This window comes from Solanum tuberosum, unplaced genomic scaffold, assembly GCF_000226075.1.
Source record: "Solanum tuberosum cultivar DM 1-3 516 R44 unplaced genomic scaffold, SolTub_3.0 scf00105, whole genome shotgun sequence".
Classification (NCBI taxonomy): Eukaryota; Viridiplantae; Streptophyta; class Magnoliopsida; order Solanales; family Solanaceae; genus Solanum; species Solanum tuberosum.
The window spans coordinates 1,643,449-1,665,874 of NW_006239031.1; the positions used below are offsets into that span (position 1 = coordinate 1,643,449).

The 22,426-nt window shown below is 35.5% G+C and overlaps 1 protein-coding gene across 1 annotated transcript; it reads left to right on the top strand.

Moving 5' to 3' along the window:
• Window positions 1-338: 338 nt before the first annotated feature.
• Window positions 339-21,960, top strand: LOC102604188 (separase). Its single transcript, XM_015309574.1, has 28 exons — window positions 339-1,119; window positions 1,276-1,453; window positions 1,530-1,637; window positions 3,490-3,651; window positions 3,766-4,136; window positions 4,498-4,603; window positions 4,767-4,892; window positions 5,911-6,204; window positions 6,329-6,439; window positions 6,573-6,794; window positions 6,904-7,029; window positions 7,657-7,791; window positions 8,442-8,807; window positions 8,905-8,994; window positions 9,370-9,597; window positions 9,727-9,850; window positions 9,944-10,471; window positions 10,562-10,696; window positions 12,478-12,712; window positions 14,504-14,618; window positions 15,264-15,458; window positions 16,683-16,738; window positions 16,825-17,054; window positions 17,134-17,371; window positions 17,668-18,064; window positions 18,426-18,695; window positions 21,193-21,280; window positions 21,393-21,960. The coding sequence occupies exons 1-28, from the start codon at window positions 464-466 to the stop codon at window positions 21,908-21,910; spliced, it is 6,408 nt and encodes a 2,135-aa protein (XP_015165060.1). The 5' UTR covers window positions 339-463; the 3' UTR covers window positions 21,911-21,960.
• The last annotated feature ends 466 nt before the right edge of the window (window positions 21,961-22,426 follow it).

A 22,426-nucleotide genomic window follows, 5' to 3' on the forward strand; every position in this document is an offset into this window, starting at 1 on the left:
TGGCCCAAATATTAGTTTTTTCTAGTATTTGGGAACTTGGATACTTGGCAAATATATATTTGTCAAGTTATATGACCAAATACCAGTTTTCAAATTTTATCCACATTTTCCCAAGTATTCTTGAAGCCAAATGAGTCTATTCTAGCTTATTTTATCCTAACTCAAATTTCTACTTTCTAAAACGTTTTTTCTTAAATGAAAAAAAATCACTACTACAATTAAAAAAGAAGTAAGTACTCCTTAAAATAATACTCGTTAGTCAATTTCTGAAAACTAGCCAAGCAAGAAAGGTTAGACTCCTTTAAAAAAGTGTATATATTTCTCCGTTCACTATTCAATGTTTTGAAGAACAAAGAGCGGTACACTTTCCCGCTCCTTAAATATTCTCTCTGGACAACTACCGAAATCGCCCACCGCGTCTTCTCCGCCGCTGCCCTGCCCTCCGGCGGCCGCAGCCTCTCTTATGGGTTCCTCCACCGCCACTGTTCTACTCACAGAACTTCAATCCTCCACCAATTTCACTACCAATACCTACAAAAACTTCTCTAATTACCTCCACGAATTCACCACTCTATCCAAACCAAACAAACCATCAAAATCCACCGACGTTACTACAATCCGTTCACTTGCCAAACAATTTCTTTCGTTCCTCAATACAGCCTTATCACTATTGCCCAAACGCCTATCTGAATCCCCCAAACTCCCTGACGAATCTGCCCCTCATTTGTTTGATATTTACAGGTTATGCCTTAACTGCCTTGAGAGTATCTCCTCGCAGCTGTCTTGTAAACCCTACACCGTTCAAGCACAAAGAGTCCGGTACATTCATTGTCTGGATTCATGGGGGAAATACGAGGAAGTGGAATGTGAAGGACTTTCCGTACTTAAGTTTCTTCGGGAGAATGCAATTGGTAAAACCAAGAAAGAAGTCAAGAAGTCAAGATCAACACGACGGTTGTTGCCGCAATTGGATGAAGAGAATGTGGATCAAGAATTTGCTCTTTTGGTCGTGGAGATTGTCGTTACACTTGTTAAGTGTGCTTCTTTAATTCAGAACAAGGCTGTCCATGAATATGATGGACTTCTTGATTTGGTCAAAGAAGTTGTGCCGTGGTTAAAGTGAGTTTTATTCATTTACTTAATTTATATCTCATGTTGATTGATTTCTTGAAATATTTGAACCCAAAAACTTGAAAATCTTGACCATGTTATAGTTCTTGCAATGCTAGAAAACGTGTTTGACTGATTGAATTTTACAAACTTTGGATAATTCAGGGTTTTGGATACGAATGCTCGTGAGAAATTGCCTCGGGTGCTTGTGACATATTTGAACAGAATAACACTGATTATGGTTGGGGACTTCACAAAATTCAACGGGGACTTGGTGTGTAAATTTTGTATAGAAACCTTGTGTCAAATTAAACAATCACCCCTTAAGGATCAACTATTCAAGGTGAAGCTCTCATATTTTTCATTTGCCTATTCTAGAGATGTCTTCTCTGTCCATGCTAACAGGTATATGTGCACAGTTCGCAAAGAAGATATGCTCTTCTCTGTTCTCACAAAAACATGATGAATTCTCTGGGATTGCTGACACCTTAAAATATGTGCTGGACACCATGGCTGCAGAAATAAAGGTATTATATTGACCCTCTCTTAGATTATTGACCCCGAACAGGGATGTTTCTGCTGTTTGTAGGATCCAGTATTTATTCTTTTCATTACTTTATCTCTGGTTCCTAATACAGGAGACAGTACAATGACATACAAATGAATAATTTATTTTAGATGAGTAAGTAAGCAAGTTCACAGTTTTCTGTAGCACAAAAGAGGGGGGGGGGGACTTGAAGTATACAATAATCTAGTTTAAGTACATCAAACCCATTGCTTATTCTGGTTATATGGTTGCTGAATCAAGGTTGGATCAGCAATAAGGTTACGAGGCTTCAAATGTTATGTGATCTAGTAAAGCGACAGATGTTTGAGGTCGCTGTTTTTGGTGCAGATCTGGGATGTTCAATGTAGTATGTGACCAGTAAAGGATGTGGAGACTTAAAAGGGAACAAGCAGGAATGAAAAAATATTTTGAATTCCACTTAGTCCTATTGGAATCCCTGCAAATCCCAGAGTAAGTTTGCATAAAGTACCATTTGCTAAAACCAGTAAATAATACTTCCACAAGAATAATAGAAATTAAGTTAAAAGAGATGCCATTATATTATAAAAAAAAGAAAAGGAAACCGCAGAAATTAACTCGCCTTCTTCAGGACTGCTCAACTACCTAAAACATTCATAGGTTTCTACTTATGTCTTTTTTAACTATTATTTTCAAATGAACTTCTACACTTAACTTGCTCCATATAAAACAAAGGAAATTATAAATAGGTAGGACTCAGTGACCCTATTTACTGCATAATGCAATATGATCAATACACTTTTGAATCTCTAACATAATCATGCTAAATCAAAATGAACCATGAGTTACAACAACAACAACAACAACAACAACAACATACCTTGTAAAATCCCACAAGTGGGTCTGGGAGGGTAGATTGTACACAAACCTTGACTTGCCTATTAAATATTACTCCCTCCATTTTGAATTGCGTTTTGAGTTACTCTGTTAATTGGTCAAAAGAATCTAGTTTCACTTATCAACATTACCAATTATCAGAGTAACTCAAAAGACAATTAAATCCCTCCACTTGCCTATTATAGAGATACTTAAGTTTTTCTTTACCTTAAAGTTGCAATTTTATTATATTTAAATGGGAGAAGATCCATCAGTAGAGATAAAGTAATTTTTTTGAAAACTTTGAACTTTAATTAGTAAGTTACTAGTATAAACTGGCTATTGTTTCCAATTTATTTAATGTAACGGTTATGAAAAAAAGGTATAGATGACTAGGAAGGAACTTTCTAGTTTGTAAACTTTAAACATCCTGCACCCAAGAGTGTAGTGGTTAACAAGATGTATGAACCATAGGAGACCAAGGTTCAAATCAAACAGAGGTAGAAAAGCGCTAGGTTATTTCTTCCTATTCGTCTAAGCTTTGGTGGATACTGGATAGAGCTACACGATACTTGTGTTGGTGGGAGATAGTAGGTACCCAGTTCATTAGTCGAGGTGTGCACAAACTGATATGAGCATCACTGTATTTTTTTTTCAAAAAAGAAACTATAAACATCCTTGCGACAGCCCAATTATGAAATATATGATAATGTGGGATAGATGGCACTGTTTTCTGATCTGAAATGCTTTTTTCTTCTTCCTGGGTTAATGACTAGATCCAAATCATTATCTTTATGGTTATCTTTAAACTCATTTTCTGCTAAAGATAATCTCAAGAATGTTTCTTTACAATGCACTATTAAGTCAATGGTCTATTCTAGAACTTGTTTTTCACTGTTTATGTTATTTATTTGATGATAGAATTGTCCTTACATCTGTAGTATGATTAATGAAGTTGTGTTAATTTTACATGTCAGGTTGGACAGGAGAACACTATAGTAGAGATTCTGGAGCTTGTTTGTTATTGTGCTCATAAATGCCGAAGTGTTAACTCAAATGTTTGTAGCATCCTGGCTGCCCAATTAAAAGAATTAGCCATGCACGTGAAAAAATATTATGTTGAATTAACAGGTTCTCAGGTAACCACGTTAGCAGTTTATTGATGTTATTTATTTCTTTAACGAGTCCTATGAATTTATGGAAGACTTTGGTTAAGGAAAGTCCTACTTATGACAGAATTGGTTCTTTTGAAGGATGAGCTACCCACTGATTTGATTCTGGGGGTTTATGCTACTGGATTGCTAATTAATGAGTCCTGTATTCATGACTCAAGAGCTCTCTCCTTGGATTGCAATGATGCGCTGCAGAAATTAAGTAGTTTGCTCAACTTTTCAAAATCTTATTTTGAAATAGACAGCAAAGGAGGCAACTGCTCACAGAAGAGAATGCTCTATATTCCGTCTTATTTTGATGCATTGAGGTTTCTGTGCCAGCCACTTGCGGAGTATGTTATCTCAGCAAGGAAAGAAATTCTTAGTGTAACAGAGGCTGGATCCTGCAATACTTACCTAGAAATCATCCAGGATGTGTTCAAGCAGTACATTAACGTCTTCCTACACAACAGGTACACCACTAGCATATAGCACAAGTCCTGCAATCTACTAAGTTTGGTTTTAGCTTACATTTTGATATTTGAACTTATTATATTTCTCTAGATTATACATACAACGAATTAAAGTTTTTAGTTTGACATGGAATTCCGAATTCTAGAGCCATTGCTAGGTTCGTTGGACTCGGTATGTTGTGTATTTTATGAACAAATTCAGTTTCCATTTTTAAATTGATCTTTTAGCTTCTCTGTTAAAATTGATTTAGCTATTTACTGGTCTTTTTTATCTTTAAGATTGTCTTGGTACTTCTATTTAATCGAGTTCTCCATAGGCTATGTTATGTAAACCTTATGTTGTTCACTTTTTTTAATGCAGTGCCGTTGATAGCAAGCAAGATCCTTGTGAAGATAACAACAAAGTGTTACTTCTTGTAGCAGTCGCTGCTTTCACTCTCTCTTTAAGCACAAAACGTGATATCAAGGTTTCTGTTGTTGTTCGTGCTACTAAGTTGATTAAGATTGTTGTTGACATCATGTACCACTAATACTCTCCCATATGATATATTATATATCATTCAATAATAGAAACAGACTAGCTCCACTTTAACAATGAATTTTATCTTCTCTCTTTCTTTGTACTTGCAGGAGACTGTTAGATTTCTCAAATATCTCATTTCAAGTGAGCGAGTTCAAGCCAATGGACTTAAGTATCTCTTCACCTCTTTTTACAACATTGCTGTCTTATTGTACAGAAACAAGCAAATGAAAGAGGTATGGGCAGCTGTAGAGATTCTTCTAATCCTTTTCCACTGTTTTTACTTTCCACATGGTTGGTTTATTAATAATGAAGATGATCGTGTTTAATATTCACTTTCAAAATTTTGATGCTTTGTCAATTTTGAAGCAAAATTACCTTTATGAAGTCACTTAGGTCATCGAGTATTGTAGTATATTGGGTGGATGAGAGAGAAGGGACATGCCTGTGTTATGGCATATTGTGGAACTATGAGCTAGTCTTGATACACGTTTAAGAAGTGCCAGTCGTATCCAAAACATCACAAGATAGAGTTGCATGGGGGGAAAAGCATGGGTTGTAGTTCTGAAAGATTTTTATGTTAGAGTGAACTTTAATGGACATGTGATGATGTTTAGCAGCAGATGCTCTTATTCCAATAGGAGGCTACATAAACCAACGTGAGATCTGGTCCATAAGCTAACTTAATTGCAGATGCACTTCTGGAAATTTTGAATGGATGAAAGTGACAAACATCTGCTGGAAAGCTAAAGAGATAGGAAACTGAGATAGTTTGTTTATGTCTGGAAATCTACTCCGTAAAGGAGAGAAAACATGGAATAATTTTTCCTCCTAAGTGGCGGGAGTTCGAATCCTACTGCCAACACTAATTAATTTACCTATCAAAAAATGAAAAACATGGAATAATTTTTAATGGGTGAAAGTTTTTGACACAAAGAAACAGCATATGATATTGCCAACACTTCCCTAACTTCATTACCTTCGTTATTTCTCCAATTGTTATTACTCCTAAGAAATGATAAGATGAGCCTAGGGAGATCTAATTTCCTATTCCTCTTATTTGTACTTAGAACGCTTTAAAAGTGGTGAACTAGTTCCTCCGTACCATCATTTTATTGACGTTCTTTCTGAATATCGCTCTGCACAGTCATAGTGCATAAATACGTTAATATGGTGTATCAGCTGTTATTAGGGGAAAAAATGTCCTTGCATATTCCAGTCCATTTTTTGATTATACTGTTTCTTCCTTTCCAGGCTGCTAAAGCTTTGAAGCTATGCTGCAAAGCATCTTGGAATCGTGTCTTATGTGTGTGTGAATCATTTAAACATGAATCAGATAAACTTAAGAATGATCTGTCAGAAGATGATGTGATTGGTTTCATTGATGAGGCGTGTGAGAAAACTGCTTTTCTTTTGGAGGTGCTCCAACATAGTGGTGATTGTAAGGTACAAAAAATCCTCATTGATAGCCTTAAAAGTTGGTCTGCTGCACAGCATTTGTTCAAAAAACTGCCAAGTCCCATATCTGTAGTGAAACAGTTTGTGAAGGTAAAATCCAAAGCTTTGCTTGTTTGCCTCACTTACCATCCTTCCATTTTATGCAGTAGTGAAAATTATATTGGTCTTTCTGGCTTCTTGTTAATGAATTTCTCTGATGTGGATCTGCTTTCAGATGGAATTGAAAGTTAACGATGTGGATATTGAAGAAGGTACCACTATGTTGTATTCTTTGATGTCACCTTTTGTAGAATCAAAACAGGCTCTTGGAATCATTTTGGAGCAGGTTCTAACACACAAACTCTTCCTGGCTGGGCTTGTTAATAGTTATAACCTCTTTCAGCAGTTATATTTGATTTAATGTGCTTTGTTTGCTCAACAATAGGTGCTGCTAACAACTGATTCTTATACTTCATCAGGAGCTTATGGCATATAGAGATTTGAATGTACGAAATCCAAGATTATGTCAGGAAATGTGTTTGAAAATTATAGCTCTTCTTTTACAAGAAGTATATGTCTCCAAGGACAGCTATTTGCAGAGATGTAGATCCCTTATTGTTAAGGGAGAGGTGCTAAGAGCCCGTGGATTTCAATATCTGAAAGATTGCATTCAGTGTCTATCCGAGGCAATAGCTACAGTTGTAAGTTATTTGTTTGTGTCTGCCTCTTTATCTACTGAGTTACGGTCATCAGAGCTTGATTGTCTGTCTAGTTGATGTTGTTAATTATGTCAGGTTATACCTTTTGCAGGAAATTACTTTAAAATGGAAAAACTATGGAGAAAATTTATCCTGCGCTAATTCAGCTTCTCATCTGGCAGCCTATGCATATTGTGCACGTGCACTCTGTACCAGTGAGATTGAACCAGATTCAAAGGTATTACAGCGTAACAGGCTGATCTCCTGCATTGATATGTTTCCTTGGGGGGCAAACAGTTGGGCTAATGACCTTCCATTTGGAACTTGGAAGGAAAGGGAGGGAGTTCTTCCTTTTCTGTTTATTTTAAATGTGTTAGAATATGCCACATTGGTTAAGCGATGTTGTCTCCTTGTATAAACTTAGGCAGTTCTCTCTCTATGAACTAGCTTTTGGTTGAGTTAGGCTCAAGGTTTATTTTTTTTACATGGTATTAGAGCAAGACATATCCTATCCTTGGTTTACCCAATGTTGGGTCCTTATATGTCCCCAATTGGTTGATGGAGTGAAATGTTTTCTCCTTATTATATGCTCTTAGGCAATCCTTACCTCGTGAGCTTGTTTTTTGGGTTGAGTTAGGTCCAAGGTCCATTTTCTTTCACGATTTGATTGGTCTAAAGAAGAGAAGAAATCTGAAAATTTTCTTATCATTTTCAACTCTATCTCACAACAAACGAACAAATTAATATACTCTTTTCATTGTTTTTCCTATGTTTAGTTAATTCCTTTCTCTTGACTCTGAAAACCCTTCCTGTGGTTCTGAATACTGATTTGTTATTTTATTCCCCGTCTTTCCTTTTTGAACAGAGACTTTATGAAGATATACGTGCTGCATCTAGACTTTGGATGAGTCTGAACCACTGCCATGCACCTGATCAGTGTAGGATGTCTGAAACTAAGTTGAATATGTTGCATCAGATTGTTGACTTGTTATCATTGAAGGTAATCTCTAATCTCGATGTCAATTTGTATTTGCCATGAACATGGTAAAAGGGCCTTGTATCACATTCATTTGAATAAAACATTTTTTTGCCCTTCAAACTTCTCTCTTTCTAGTCGCTCTGACTGGTCTTATAACTTTGATGGCTCGTGCATCAGTTTCGGGAAGTTTGTGATACTATTTTTGGCTTTGTTTCATGTGGATGATCATCCTAGTTGTAGGACCCATAAGGAGCAACTTTCACTTCGGGAAGTGGTTTTTAGGAATCCCTTCCTACGATGTAATTTTCTTGACAGATAAATGTTTATAAGGATTTACTAGAAATGCTTTTTGAGTATAAATAATCATTGGTTGGCTTCCAGAAAGCTTCTTCGCAGTAGATTTTAAAAAAAAAATCCAGGAATTTTTCAAGAGTTACTTATTGCTCACTTATTTAAATGTGTAAAATTACTCTTCTGGTTCAACAATAGCTTTAATTCCTAAAAGTTTCTCCAAAGGTTCTCTGAAACATAATAATGATTGGTCTTAATCTTTTCTGCCTTAACGATAAACATGCTTGTGTGTGTCTAAATTTTTTGAAGAATGCTGAATTTTTGGTATTGAGATATGCCAATTTCCATAAACTCTATCATCTTGTGCTTCCATTTTTCAGGGCTACCTGGAAATTCATCCAGACATATATGAGATGATGATACAAATATTTATGAAGAATATTCCATTAGAGAAGTCTGTGTCGTTACTATGGAGATATAGAAGACTTAGGCATGCACTCTGTACATCACCTGTGAATGAAATGTTCATCAAAACATTGTCGAACCATTGTGGTGAACTTTCCAAGTCTGTTGAATACTGGATGAAGTGCATGAAAGAATCTCAACCACAATTAGTTGGGTTTCAGCAGAGCTTCTTTCTAACCCTTTCTCTTTCTTCTAAAGTGTCTCATAGTAATCAAAGCTTTTTCCACTGTGACATTACAGAGGATAAAGTTAAGCTCACTGCTTCAGAGCTCATTCATGCTGTAAGCTTCTAACGTAGACACAGCAAATTCCGTTGCATTTATTCAAGTTAACGGAGTGTGGTTGTACCTGCTAATTTGAGCTGTTGTTTGTTCTTAGGTTCCTTTATCAAGCGGTTCAGCCTTTCTTTCTGCTTATCTTTACTATGACTTGAGTGAGAGACTGATTCTAAATGGACGACTGATTGAGGTAAAATAATGGCTATAGCATTTTGCATGATTATAGGGCTGCAACTTCAAGTTTTCTTCCGTATTTGTTTGAATCAATATCACTCATTCATGGAACTCTTAAAATGTTTTGCTAGAGGAAAGTAGATCCAATGTGGGTGCCCCCGCTTGAGATTTTTATTTTGGCTTCTATTCTTGGGTTAACATACCTTAGGAGACCACATGGATCCATGCTCCAAGAGAAGATTTGGCATCTATTATATGAAAATAGGACCATAAAGTGGGGTGGAGGGACATTTTTGTTTCAAACTTAAAAGTTATTCTCTAATATTGAGCATGCTACTGTCTACTGATTGCAAATTGTTGAGATGCTCTTTAATGTCAACAATGCCTGTAGGCTCTTGCTTATGCAAAAGAAGCCCATCGTTTACGAAGTAAACTACTTCAAGAAAACTTCCAATATCAGATAGAGCAGCAGGGTGAGGTATATGGTCTTACAAAATTCCAGATATATGATTCTGTGGCTGCAAAGGCTTGGTTTCCTGCAAGTGTCTCATTTGACTTTGATGGTTCTATGCTTACTCCTTGGAATATCCTCCAATGTTATCTGGAAAGCATTTTACAGGTCTATCATTATTTTATTTATTTTTATAATTGTCAATATTTATAAAATACAGAAAAGTAGTTCGTTAATTTTATTTGGATGTGTTGTGGAGAATCTAATTGACCATGATAGCATAAACTAATACAACAGGTTGGAACTGTTCATGAGATGCTTGGAAATGGAACTGAGGCTAAGACACTTCTAGTTTGGGGGAAGGACATCTCTTGTTTTCAGAGTTTGCCACTCTTCATAATTTCATTCTGTTGTATGTTAGGTAATTCTTTTTCCCAACTTCTTTGCTTTTTCTCGTATATCACAATGCATGTTTTTCTGGATTTTCAACTTAGTGTCTTTTAATATTCATCAGGAAAACTATATGCTAAACAACATCTCTTGGAGTTGGCAGAAAAGGAACTAAATACTGCTAAGCAAACATTGGCTGAAAACTATGATGACATCTCTTGCCTGAAATGCAGAATTATTCTGGAAGTTTCAATTGATCTGCTTCTAGGAGATCTATGGAGACGCCAACATTGTAATACTACCTCCACAGTGGAATTTGTATATAGTGTTAAAGAGAAGTATAGATCTTCCTTTGAGAAGCTGAATAACTTCGGCTGGGAGGATTCTGTTGGTTGTTCTTTAGGAGCAAGTTCCCAGCATACCAAGCACCAGGCTACGTATTCATTTGCAAATGGTTCAACAGATCCTTCAGATCTGAAGGAGTTCCCATCCCAAGACAAGCTGGAAAATGCTGTTGAAGGCAGAAGGACTAGGAAGACCAAGAAAGAGGCCGAACATAATTTAAGGATGACGCGGTCAAGATATCACTCTATGAAAAAATGTGAAAGTTCTATGGATGATGAACATGCTAATGATGCTGAAGACATAGGCTGTAAGCACCTTTTACTAATATGTTTCTTTTCAGCTGGAGGTTAAGATAGAAATTGCTTTTCATTGCCAATTTTGGTCATTTAATTCACAGGTATGTGCTACAAATTGAAGTGTTGGCACCATCTTCCTCTTGAGATTCTCCGATCTGGGTCTTTGAGTAATTTTGTATACTTGAAATGGGAGCTTGTTCGCAGACAACTTTCGCTGAGGCTTCTAACTACTACAGGTAGCATGACGTTCTTTCTGGATGTGATTGTGCTTATTTTTCTTATCACTTTCTTTAGCTGTGGCTCTGGGCTGGTTTCTCAGTAGGCGACATATGATACATGCTCAGAATTCAAAATTTCGTTAAAAATTATTTCCCATTTATAGATTACTAGTAATAAACTCACAGCTCCTCCCTGAATGTGAAAAAATAATGAGTAAATTGTCACATTACTTGTGTTGAGGTGTAGGAGTATCCTGAAGCTCCAAGTTCAGCAGGTTACAAAATTCAATGTGAGTTCATCGGCTTCAGTCTTGATGGGAGGTTTACTCCTGTGCTTTTGTACTATTGCAGGCTGCCTTGTGGAATATTCATTTCAGCGAACTGCTGGCATGGATACCACTAACATATAAGAAATTATTAGTATTTCTCAAAGTTTGTGTTGTCCATGTTAAAAGAGCTTGGAGTCATACATTATTATGTTTCAATAGCAGTGGACAGTTGCTAAAAGCAACCGAGTGATGTCGAAGCAGGGGTCATCTCTTCTCGTGGTAAAGCGAAATGACTTAAAAGAATTGTGTGCTTCGTGCAATGAAGCTTAAATCAATCTGAGTTAGAAGCATTTGAATATTTGAATTAACTTTTGAAGATGAGAAATAAAAAGAGAGGATAAGATTAGAGCCTTTTGCTGTCTGAGTACTGGGAATGATCTAGTTTTCTTGTCTATTTCTATCTCGTTTTATTTTCTAATTAAGACTCAGTTTTTGGAAAACTTGAAAATGAATCTTGCAATTAAAGATAACTACTAGAACAGTTCCTAAAGCAATTAAATATGGAAGCCAATATTATACACTGGTTCTTTTCAATGGTTGATTCATTGCAAAGAGTGATCCAAGTCTCTATCGGAAACAACCTTTGTACTGGGAGGTATGGGTAAGGTCTGCGGACACTCTATCCTCCCTAGACCCCACTTTGTGAGACTACACTGGGTATGTCGTTGTTGTTGTTGTTGATTCATTACAAAGAGAATCAAATTTTCAATTGCAGTTATCTTTTCTTGTGTTAGTGGAAATTGTATTTTGATGATATTTAACCATAGTTTTTTGGGATTAATGTTGTCATTGTTGTATAATGGATTCTGAAATTAGTGAAGATAATTGCAAATTTGATGTTACTAGTAGTTAGTACTAGTTCCCTGTCTGGTTAATGATTTTGTTTTCCTGTAAATTGAGCTCTTAATTTTGGAAAGAAACACCTTTATTCTTGCTGTTGCATTTTTGTGCTTTTTTTCTTTTAAAGGCACACGTGGCGAAGCTTTTCAGCCTTTGATCACTTAACACTTGTGGGGCGATTATAAAAACTGTAGACCTGTTACAGGAGCTATTATGTCTTTCTAAATTGTCCAACTCTGAGGGTTCTAAATTCAGAAAGAGATTTTGTCATAAAAACGATGCACCTACATGTGCAACTGATCATTCATATTGATATTCGTAATTTGTAGCCATATGTATTTTGATAATGTTAAGTTGAAGTTAGCTCATTTTTTTAGAACACATTCATATATTTTGACAAAACCCATTCAATTTGTCTATTTTTTTATATTGCTTGTGTGTATGTTTGAGCTAATTTATGCTGTTCTTTCATGCTTTCAATTTCATTGAAGCAGTGAACTCTGTGATCGACTTGTGGCCCTGGTTTCTTCTAGTGTTGGAAGCATGCAATGACAAACCTCTAATCTTTTTCGCTCTCATTATGCTTTTCAACTTCTTCATTGGCCTTACCTCTTATCTTGTCTGCGGCAGAAAAATGCTTAGGTCTTTCTGGTGATAGCCATGAAGCACAAAAGCTTGTTCTTCAAAGCTTTTCGCTGTTCAGTTCAGATCCGTCTTGTCCCAAGTATTCTTCTCTGCCACTAATGTCCTTGGTTGACCAGATGGGACACAATATTTGGGCGGTTGAATTGGCCGTTGATCATTCACTTATACTTTACCGCATTTGCTATTCCATTTTGAATAGCTATACTTGCAAAGGAACCAGGTATGCCTGCAGAAATATATGCAAGTTGTCATATCTTGAATCTCAGACAAATTCTAACTTGCTATTATGAATTCTGAAATTCAAATTACTGGTGTAAATGCGACAGCGATATTTATTTGTTGCATTTGACAATCTTCAGCAGCCGAGACATTGTTCATTAGATTGTTCTTGAAATGACTTAACCAAAAGCTAGCTGAAGGGGTGAGGATTGCCCAAGTCCCCCATCCCTTAGCGGAGGTGGGAGACTCAACAAGTGCTTAACAAATTAACGCTTTTATCCTTCTATTAAAAAACGTCCAGAAACTACTGTTATTCCAAGTATTTACAGAACTGGAGTGAATTGTCAGTAGACTTTTGTGGTTTTAAGAACTTTATTTCCCTTAATTTTGGGGAACCCGTAATTTGCATGAAACAACAACAATTATTTAGTACTGAAATGAAATGAACCTGAATAGAGCAGAATGGATGCAGAATATTCATGTAGTCAACTCCAACAGATTTAGATAGAGGCAAAATTGGCTTGCCGATTGAATGTTTTTTTGCCACCACTTGGTGTATTTGGTTCGAGAGAACCTGTAAAATCTCCAAGTACAGGCATTTCTTCTGCATTGGGGGATCCTTTGGAGCTTCTAGCAACATAATTGTGTAGGGCAGTGGGACCATTTCTGTGAATAGCACAACTATGCCTCAATCCATTCCAGCTCGGGTTGGCTATCTGAATCTTTCGTATCCAGTCCAATCTGTTTGGATCAACTTCAGTCCGATTGTCAGTAATTTGTCTTTTAAGATGATTTCTGTTTGTAGCTTATTTCAGAAAACGGTGTTCGACTATTTACTTGATGTTTCTTTCACATCTTCTGTAAATTCTGGTCATATATCTCTCTTTAGAGTGAGACTTTTCCTTATAGAAGTAAAAGAACAAGATACTATCTTTTGTCCCCCCCCCACACACAAACACACACAAACACAATCAACTCAAGGTCTGCTGTAAATAGCTTGCGCTGTAGCTTATAGTTAGCTTTTTAATACTTTTTAAGTGACTTGCTTTCTTTTGGTGTGTTGGCTACTTAAGTTGCTCAATAGTCCTTATTTATCTTCTCTAGTCTCCATACACTATTAGAATACGACTCCAAAGGTTGTGTATGCTTTGTTTCTGTTAGAGGTCCACATTGATTGGGGAATGGACCAGCGGTTTGCTTATATGAAATTGAGCAATCTTCTCCTCTTGAGCTAGGTCCAAGTGTCATATCTTTCCAAATTGAATATCCATCTTTCTGTATTGAAGTTTAAATGATTTCAAATAATCACTAAATAGGAGAATTTCCTGGGTCCCACTGTTACTTCTCTCAAATCCACCCAAGTTGGACGGTTTACTGATTTGGGCCAAGTATGTAGCACAAATTGACCTATGAAAAGCTTTGTCAAAATCTTTAAATAATTTTTTTTTTTGTTTGATATTTTAAATATAGCTCTGATAAAGAACAGAAAAGCTTTGTTTGTGTGCTTAGTAGTTAAACAAATTATAAGAAAATAAATAATGAAGATAAAATTTGGTAAGAGTTGAGTGGCTCTATGACCCATTGTTTAGCCCACCTTGACCATTTATCAATTCAACCATTTTGACCTGCTCATATTCAACCCAAATCGTCCATTTGTCACCTATATATGTGAGTTGGTTGCCACATATTTCCCTCGCTGTATACATTTTTCCTGTAGTAAGTTGTAATACATTCACATTAAGTTTTAGTTCGTAATAATATTTTCTGTTGTCCTGAATTCTTTCTTATGCAGGAAAACTAGCTGTAAAGAATGCCGTAATTTTTCATGCATTAAGTTATCAAAAGTTATTGGTTGGCTGAAGCTGGCTTTCATTCTCAGTCGTGAGATTCCCTTGCTTTCTCAAAAGGTTACTTTCTTTGGTTGATCTGTACTAGAAATTCCTCTCTTAGCTAAGTGTATACTTCAACAATCTTGTTTCTGTTATCTACCTTTTGAGAGACTTGCATTCTTACTTATCAGTCTGCTTCCTTTTCACTCACTTGGAATTATCTCCTTTGGGTATATACATTTACAAAATGCTATACAGAAATTCCCCTAAGCGGCTTCATATTACGTGCTTGTAAACAAACCATAAGGTGCATGAACAAATACATGGTAATTTTACCTGCTCTTCGCCTCTGAGAGAACAAATTGCTAACTAGTAACAAAGGTTAATGTCCTGAAGTCAATAATAAAAGGATTGTTGCAATACTGTATTTTACAAAGTAAGGTTCTAATATCTTTCATTTAGCTTTCTGTTCTTGCATGTGTGGGTTGATTTCCTTAGGTGGCAGCTGTAAATGTAAATCATCTTTTGGTATTCATTTGTAGTGGATTTGTACTGCAATGATCTCTGCAAATGTGTAAATATTAAATCATTGTATGCTTATTCTTTGGGTGCATGTTGAGATGTTAAATAAAAATATGACAATTCATCGTGTTTTTCTCCAATTTGTAACCCTCTAAAACAGTTTGATTCCCAGGAAATTGACTTTTATATCAATTCAAACAGATTTCCAGGTTGCTTGCGGCAGTTTATGTACTTTCTACTTCTGTTAAGTCTTTTAGTATAGCACCTAGCAAAGCAATCTCTGAGAGCCAATGGGCATCGTTCTTCCATCAAGCTTCAATTGGTACTCATCTCAATCAACACTTCTTTTCTTTCCCGTTGAAGAAGCAGAAAGCTGAACATGATGTGGATTATGAGGTATGTGTTTTTTAGTTTAGTTTGCGTCAACAACTGAACTACAAGAAGTTTTTTCTTTGCCGTGCTTGGTCTGCAGTTTAAACCCCTAATTGTTGCTGTGTGTTCTGCATCATGGTTGCATGTAATACTGGCAGCATGATCTCCTAGTGCCTTGCCATTTTTTTTTTGTTCAAGGACTTTAGTAGTTGCTTAGAGTAATGCAAGTGTTAGTAAATGTAGGGGTTAGTTATGAGTGAATCTATGTACTTATTTATGTAGGTATTATTTATGCAAGGATTAGTTATTCCACCTTCTATCCTTTATAAAATAATGCATAGATTCCCTCATAACTTATACATGTATGATGCATTAGTTATGTTGGTTTTTACATTGTCAACCAAACGTCGTATTAATTTTATACATGAATAACGTATTTCCTATCTACCTACCAAACGTCGTATAAGTTGTACGAAAATTAATACATGGATAACATGTTTCTTATCCAGCTACAAACAACCCCTAAGTGGTAGGAAAGTGAGCTAAGCCTGAATCTGAGTTAGGTTAACTTGATATATTTTAATGAAGTTGAAATCTCTAGTCAGAAATAAACATACAACCTTTTTTTATTGGATTTTCCTCCGAATCTATCCACTTGTGTTTGTGACTATGAGCGTCGACAACTATCTTTTGCTGTGATCATTCTGCTATAATCATGTTATTGATCAACAATCACTAACCAAGCATGTCATCTTCTTTACCCTTCTCCCCTTGAAGCAATATTGTTTTAAGGATTGGATTCCTTGGGCAGATCTTTTGGGAGTATAAAATCTTCTTTGAGGATAGCAAACAGAGTAATGATAAATCAGATAGAAAATGAGATTAATAACTGGGAAGAAAAGTCAGACCAAGGAAGCTCGCTTTTCTCCAAGGAAAATGTTGAGCAGTACTCACAGAGTAAATAAAAAATTTATGACTCTAAGGAGCAACCTTGGATCCCTAAACATAAACATAGCATTATGTTCGTACCTCAAAAGACCGGAAAGGTAAAGTCTCAGCCAGCAAACAACAACATATACCCAGTGTAATCCCTCAGTCAGATCCAGCAAAGCTTCTACAAAATCTCACTAAAGCCTAAAAGACAACCTACTATTAAATCTAAGTTTTTCTCTTACACATAAGCTAATATTATAGTTTTCCTTTGCACCGTGCTGGATGCACTTATATCTATGGATTTGTCGTTTTCAGGGTTCATGTTCTTCGAGCCAACCGTATCTTAGTTCAGAAGAACTTAACATGCTCAGGTATTTCTTAGTCTTAGCTTGAATTAAGCACCTTCACTAAGAAGATGTGTTCATTTCTGTTCTATCTTCCTCCTCTTCTAATGCAGGATTGCACCTGAATCAGTTGAAGATCTTGAAGATTTTGTTTCGAAATTTTTTGAGAGCCTTCCTTCTTGTACAATCGTCTGTCTTAGCTTGCTTGGACGCTCTGTTTCCAGTTTGTTGACTGAATTGTTGCATTCTCCATACCCCATTCAATCATGGGTTTTATTATCTCGCATGAGCTCGATTAGTCAGCCCATCACTGTAATTTTGCCGGTGCATTCAATCTTAAATGGTAATACAGTCTTACACTCTAAATTGAACAGTAAATTCATGAAAGGTATACATAAATTGTTCGTCTTTCATGCCATCAGAAGCTGCAGATGATGTTGCTGAATTCACTTCCAGTTTTTCATTTGAAGTCAAAGATAAGCACTGGCATTGCCCTTGGGTGTCCAGCATGATAGATGATGTGGCTCCAGTCTTTAGAGATATATTAGAGAATAATTACTTATCCTCTTCTGTACACCTATTAGAAGATACAACAGAGAGCAGATCATCATGGTGGAAGTGGAGGAAACACCTTGATAAGCGCCTTGCTAACTTTTTACGGTTAGTCTTATTTAAATAATTCTTCATCTACTTTTGTGTTCCATGCAAAAGATCATTTCCCTCAATGTGGATGATCTTCAATACTGAATTCTTGGAATTTTGACTGTTTGAAAAGTTCAGTTGCAAGATTGGTGTCGTGATGATGATTTTGTATAATTGTTGATGTCTTCACCTTTCCATCTGGTAGTTAAGAGTGAAGTCACTGGATGTGATGCTTATCATTGCTATCATGATGCCAATTCACTTTCAAATAACGTATATCAAAGTATTATATATTTTTAATTTATATGCCTCAGGAATCTAGAGGATTCATGGTTAGGTCCTTGGAGATGCTTGCTTTTGGGGGAATTGTCAGAATGCGAGCTCCTGGATTCACTAGTAAAGAAACTCTATGATCATTTTAGACGTAAAGCTGGAGCAGATGTTCATGAAAGTCTTCTTAAAGTAATTCTTGGAGGTGCGAAGTACGCTTGTGAGAAAGAAAATTGCATTTCTCAGATGGTTATAAATAAAGGGTGTCACCTACATGGAGGGTGTCATGGAAACTCCAAAGTGTTATTTAAGACATCTACAGAAGTTGAAAGTCTCTGTGATTCAGTATACAAGTCTATAATTGATGAAGCCCAAGAGATAGAAGAGATTGAATCCATGAGTAGAAGACCAGTTATTCTTGTTTTGGATCTTGAGGTGCAGGTGTGTTTACTTTTATCTTTGCTTCCTGGTTATTCTTTTAGTATTTGTTGCTTGAAGAGTCTTGATTCAACTTTGTGCTTCATTATGCCTGAAGTTCCTTATATAAAGTCCTCCCATGCTTCAAGAAGTTGCAATTTGGGAAATGATAGATTTGTTAAATATTGCAATTTGTTGTATCGTGTAAGCCTATACATTGTGCATAGTTACGCAGTTGTGCTGCAACTGTTTGAACTTCTCCAAGTTGGAAAAGTTTCTCTGCTAATTGGCAAGATTCTTTTTAATTGTTCCCTAATTGGCAAAATTCTAGTAAACCTTTTTAAACAGAAGGTTTTGGTAAGAAAAATAATGACAACTTCTGCAGATGCTTCCTTGGGAGAACCTACCGGTATTAAGAAACCAGCAGGTTTATCGCATGCCTTCAGTTAGCAGCATCAGAGCAACGCTGATCAAGTGTTGCCAAGATCAACAGCAAGTTAATAAGGGGGGATCTCCTATGAAACAAGGGGTTCCATCATCACCTTCCATTCCACTGATTGATCCACTGGATTCCTATTATCTTTTGAATCCAAGTGGAGATCTCAGCAGTACACAGAGTGAATTTGAAAACTGGTTCAGAGATCAGGATTTTGAGGTACTTCTCTACTTCACTCCTGGAATTAGAACAGTAAAAGGAAGAAAACCCTTCGACTAAGTATCACATTTTACCTTTTCTGAACGTGCATGTATGTGAAAGGTTCATCTATATATATACTCTACAAAAATTATGCTTTTTATGTTTCTTCCCTTTTTTGTGATTGCTAAAAGGGCCCTATTATCTTTTATGAATTTCAACTGAAAATTGAGATATATGTTTTCTTTAAATGGGAGGAATAACTAGCAAAAAGTAGTTTATTTTAGTGGAAACTGCAGTGGTTCTATTATTTTAGTTTGTTTCCACTGATATATACTATCTTATAACTATGAATAATTAGGACAAATAATCTTATTAGTCAATCAGCCAACTAATTTCACTGGGTATGTTGTTGTTGCTCCCTTAAAAAACAATATATATACATATACGCATATAATATCATGAACTAAGAAACAATTCTGAATTCATAGTTGTTAACCATGTCTTTCCCTTTATTAAAAACTAGTAAATGGGCCCACGCTTCGCGCGGTTAGAACATTCTTGTTTTAAATTTATTAGAATAGAATTTTTCTTGTATTTTGATGTTATAGTATTTTTTATATAAATCTATTTTTAAGAGTATAGAGGTTATTCAATTGTAGTTTATCATTTGTTTTATTAAAAGAAAATGCAAAAATACAAATCATAACACTATTTTCTCCTAGTTTATATAATTTCATTTTACAGATTCATTAATTTGCTCTGGAAATTTTACAATGGTTAGTTTATTTTTTTCATCTATATGCATGGTTACATAGTGTCTTTAATTAGAGAGTCAAGAAAATATTTTTCTCAATTTTCTTCTTTGCAAATTTTGTTAGTATAACACTATCTAATTACTTTCAAAATATTAAATATTTTTTAAAATATATATAAATATATATATATAACTAATGTGTTTATCAAGAGCAAAGGTTTCATAATCATATGATATACCAATAAGTAATATGTAGTTATTATGTGTTTTAAAATTAAAATGCTACCCTTCGGGGTGGCCCAGTGGTTTGGGCTTGGGACTTCCATGTTGGAGGTCTCAAGTTCGAAACCCCTTGCCAGCGAAAGCAAGGCGTTTTGCCTTTTGGGGTCCGAGCTCGTCGCACCAGGCTTGCCTGGTGCGGGTTACTTTTCCTATGTGGTTTGCGAGCTATTGCATAGGAGCGGGGGGTTTTTACCCCTGTGCGCACCCAAAGGGTAGCGGCTGCGGGTTTCCCTTGTCATCAAAAAAAATAATTAAAATGCTATCTTCCAAATTAAAATTTCATATGTAATATAGTTATGATAGTATTTTGGAATTGAAGTTGTGCACAAACAAAACATTAAGGATCCTTTAAAAGGGTGAAAGAGAAGTAAGGCATAATGGAAAAATAAGTTCAAAAAAATACTTTGGTGCGAGAGAATAGTCATCATTGTGTATCATACAATTGTAATCAATTGCTAGTTTTAATTCTATCATTTGACTTTCTATATTTTTTTTACTCCTGTTAATATTAACATTATTATGACAACAAACAAAAATCATATAATTTTTTAGGCTTGATCTCTTGGAGAAGAAAAGTTTTCTTTGGAAAATGTTGTACAGAAATGTATTATGTAAAAAGTTATTTGTGAATCTGCTGTAGTTGGATTTACATAGAGTCTATACTAACAAATACTTATAACAATAATTTTACAGAAACATAAACAACAAAGTTCAAAACATGTACTCAAAAACAAAAATTAATATCACAAGCATAAATTAATGACTGTAAAAAAATATACCAGGATCTGTAATAATATAATGAAACAGAAAGGAAAAATCGAGCCCACTGAATGCACAATGTCTCCTTAAGGAAATCATTTCCTCTAGTACCCGTGGTTTAAAAAAATAGATCCTCTCAGGATGAAACAATTTTATTCATCAGTGTAATGATACAAAAACAATAGTGTCAGTGATCCACTCAAGAAGAGCAAAGTACACAATTATTTAATTGTGCAAAAGAAGAAGAAGAAGTTCATAATCAAATATTTAATTGTGCAGAAGAAGAAGAAGTAGTAGTTAAGAATTTTCGTTGTTTTAAAATGAGAGGAAACCCCTCTATTTATAGACAATAAAGGTTAGTGTGAAACATTAATAATGTAAAGGAAAATGAAAATTATTACATCTTATCATTTATCTTTAATAACATAAGCATAAATAAATGATTATAAAAATACATACCAGGATCTGTAACATAAACAATGGTGTTAGTGAGCCACTCAACAGGAGCAAGTACACAAATATTTAATTGTGAAGAAGAAGAAGAAGAGGTTCAGAATTTTTGTATATATATATATGATATATGATATGATGAGCATTATTATCTCATCTGCAAAATCCCAAGTGGCTCTAGTAATATTTGGAGTGTATAACCATAATGTGATTTGTCACATGCCCCTTCCTAGGATATGTTAAACAAAAGCATTTAACTTCGTTGTGCAGGGGAAGTGTGGAACTGCACCAGCTGTAGAAGAATTAGCCGAGGCATTGAGGAGTCATGATCTTTTTATTTACTTCGGCCACGGAAGCGGTACACTCAAATTTAAACTGATTGACGATATTATCATGGTTCATTAGTTTTTACTAAATATTGCCTACACGCTCCTTTAGGAATAACATATGTTGCTATGCTGGTATTTCAGGAGCACAATATATCCCCGAGCATGAGGTGAAAAAACTAGAGAGTTGTGCTGCTACTCTGCTTATGGGGTGCAGCAGCGGATCACTGTATCTGCATGGATGTTATGCTCCTCGAGGTGCTCCCCTGTGCTATCTATTCGCAGGTTCACCAGTTATAGTAGCTAATTTATGGGAAGTGACAGACAAGGATATTGACAGATTTGGGAAGAGCATGCTTGATGCTATTTTGAGAGAGAGATCAAATGTTTCATTTAGGTGTGATCAATGTGATACACTTTCAGATAAACTTGAGTCCTTAAAAATTAGTAATAGAAAAAGAAGTGAAAGGGTAAAGACAAAGAAAGATACAACAGCTGATATGTATAATAACAATATATCTACTAACCACTGTAACCATAGACCAAAGATTGGATCATTCATGGGGCAAGCTCGAGAGGCATGCACTCTCCCTTTTTTGATTGGAGCAGCCCCAGTTTGTTATGGTGTCCCCACAGGAATAATAAGCAAAAAAGATTTGTAGTATTATTATGGCATTGTTATGTATATGATAATGTTCACACTTATTCTTTATTGCTTGTACAATCTCTTATCATTTTAAATATTCACATTACCATTGTAAATGTAATCAGTGTCAATTACACTGGGAAAACGTTCAAATATTTGATTGACTAGATAAATAGCAATCACCTAGTTATTATGATAGGATATTATACATGCTTAGAAATTTATTTTGCGGTTACCTGTTGAACCAACACAATGCTGGAACTAGTCAAATCAGTTTGGAACGCGAATTTGATTCAGATTTTAATGTCATTAATATCCAACTTTCTGCTAAAATAGCATTTTCCCCAAATGGCCCTAAGCAAACACCAATCCAGATCAATCCTCCAGTGCAGGTACTGGATGGTGAACCAAAATCAGTTGTTATGTGGGTCTTAAATGGTGTAAATATGGATTATGTGGCACAAAACAGTTCACTATTCTAATTATGTGAACAGGGAAAACTGTCTTTTGCTTTTGCTGTTTTGAACCATCC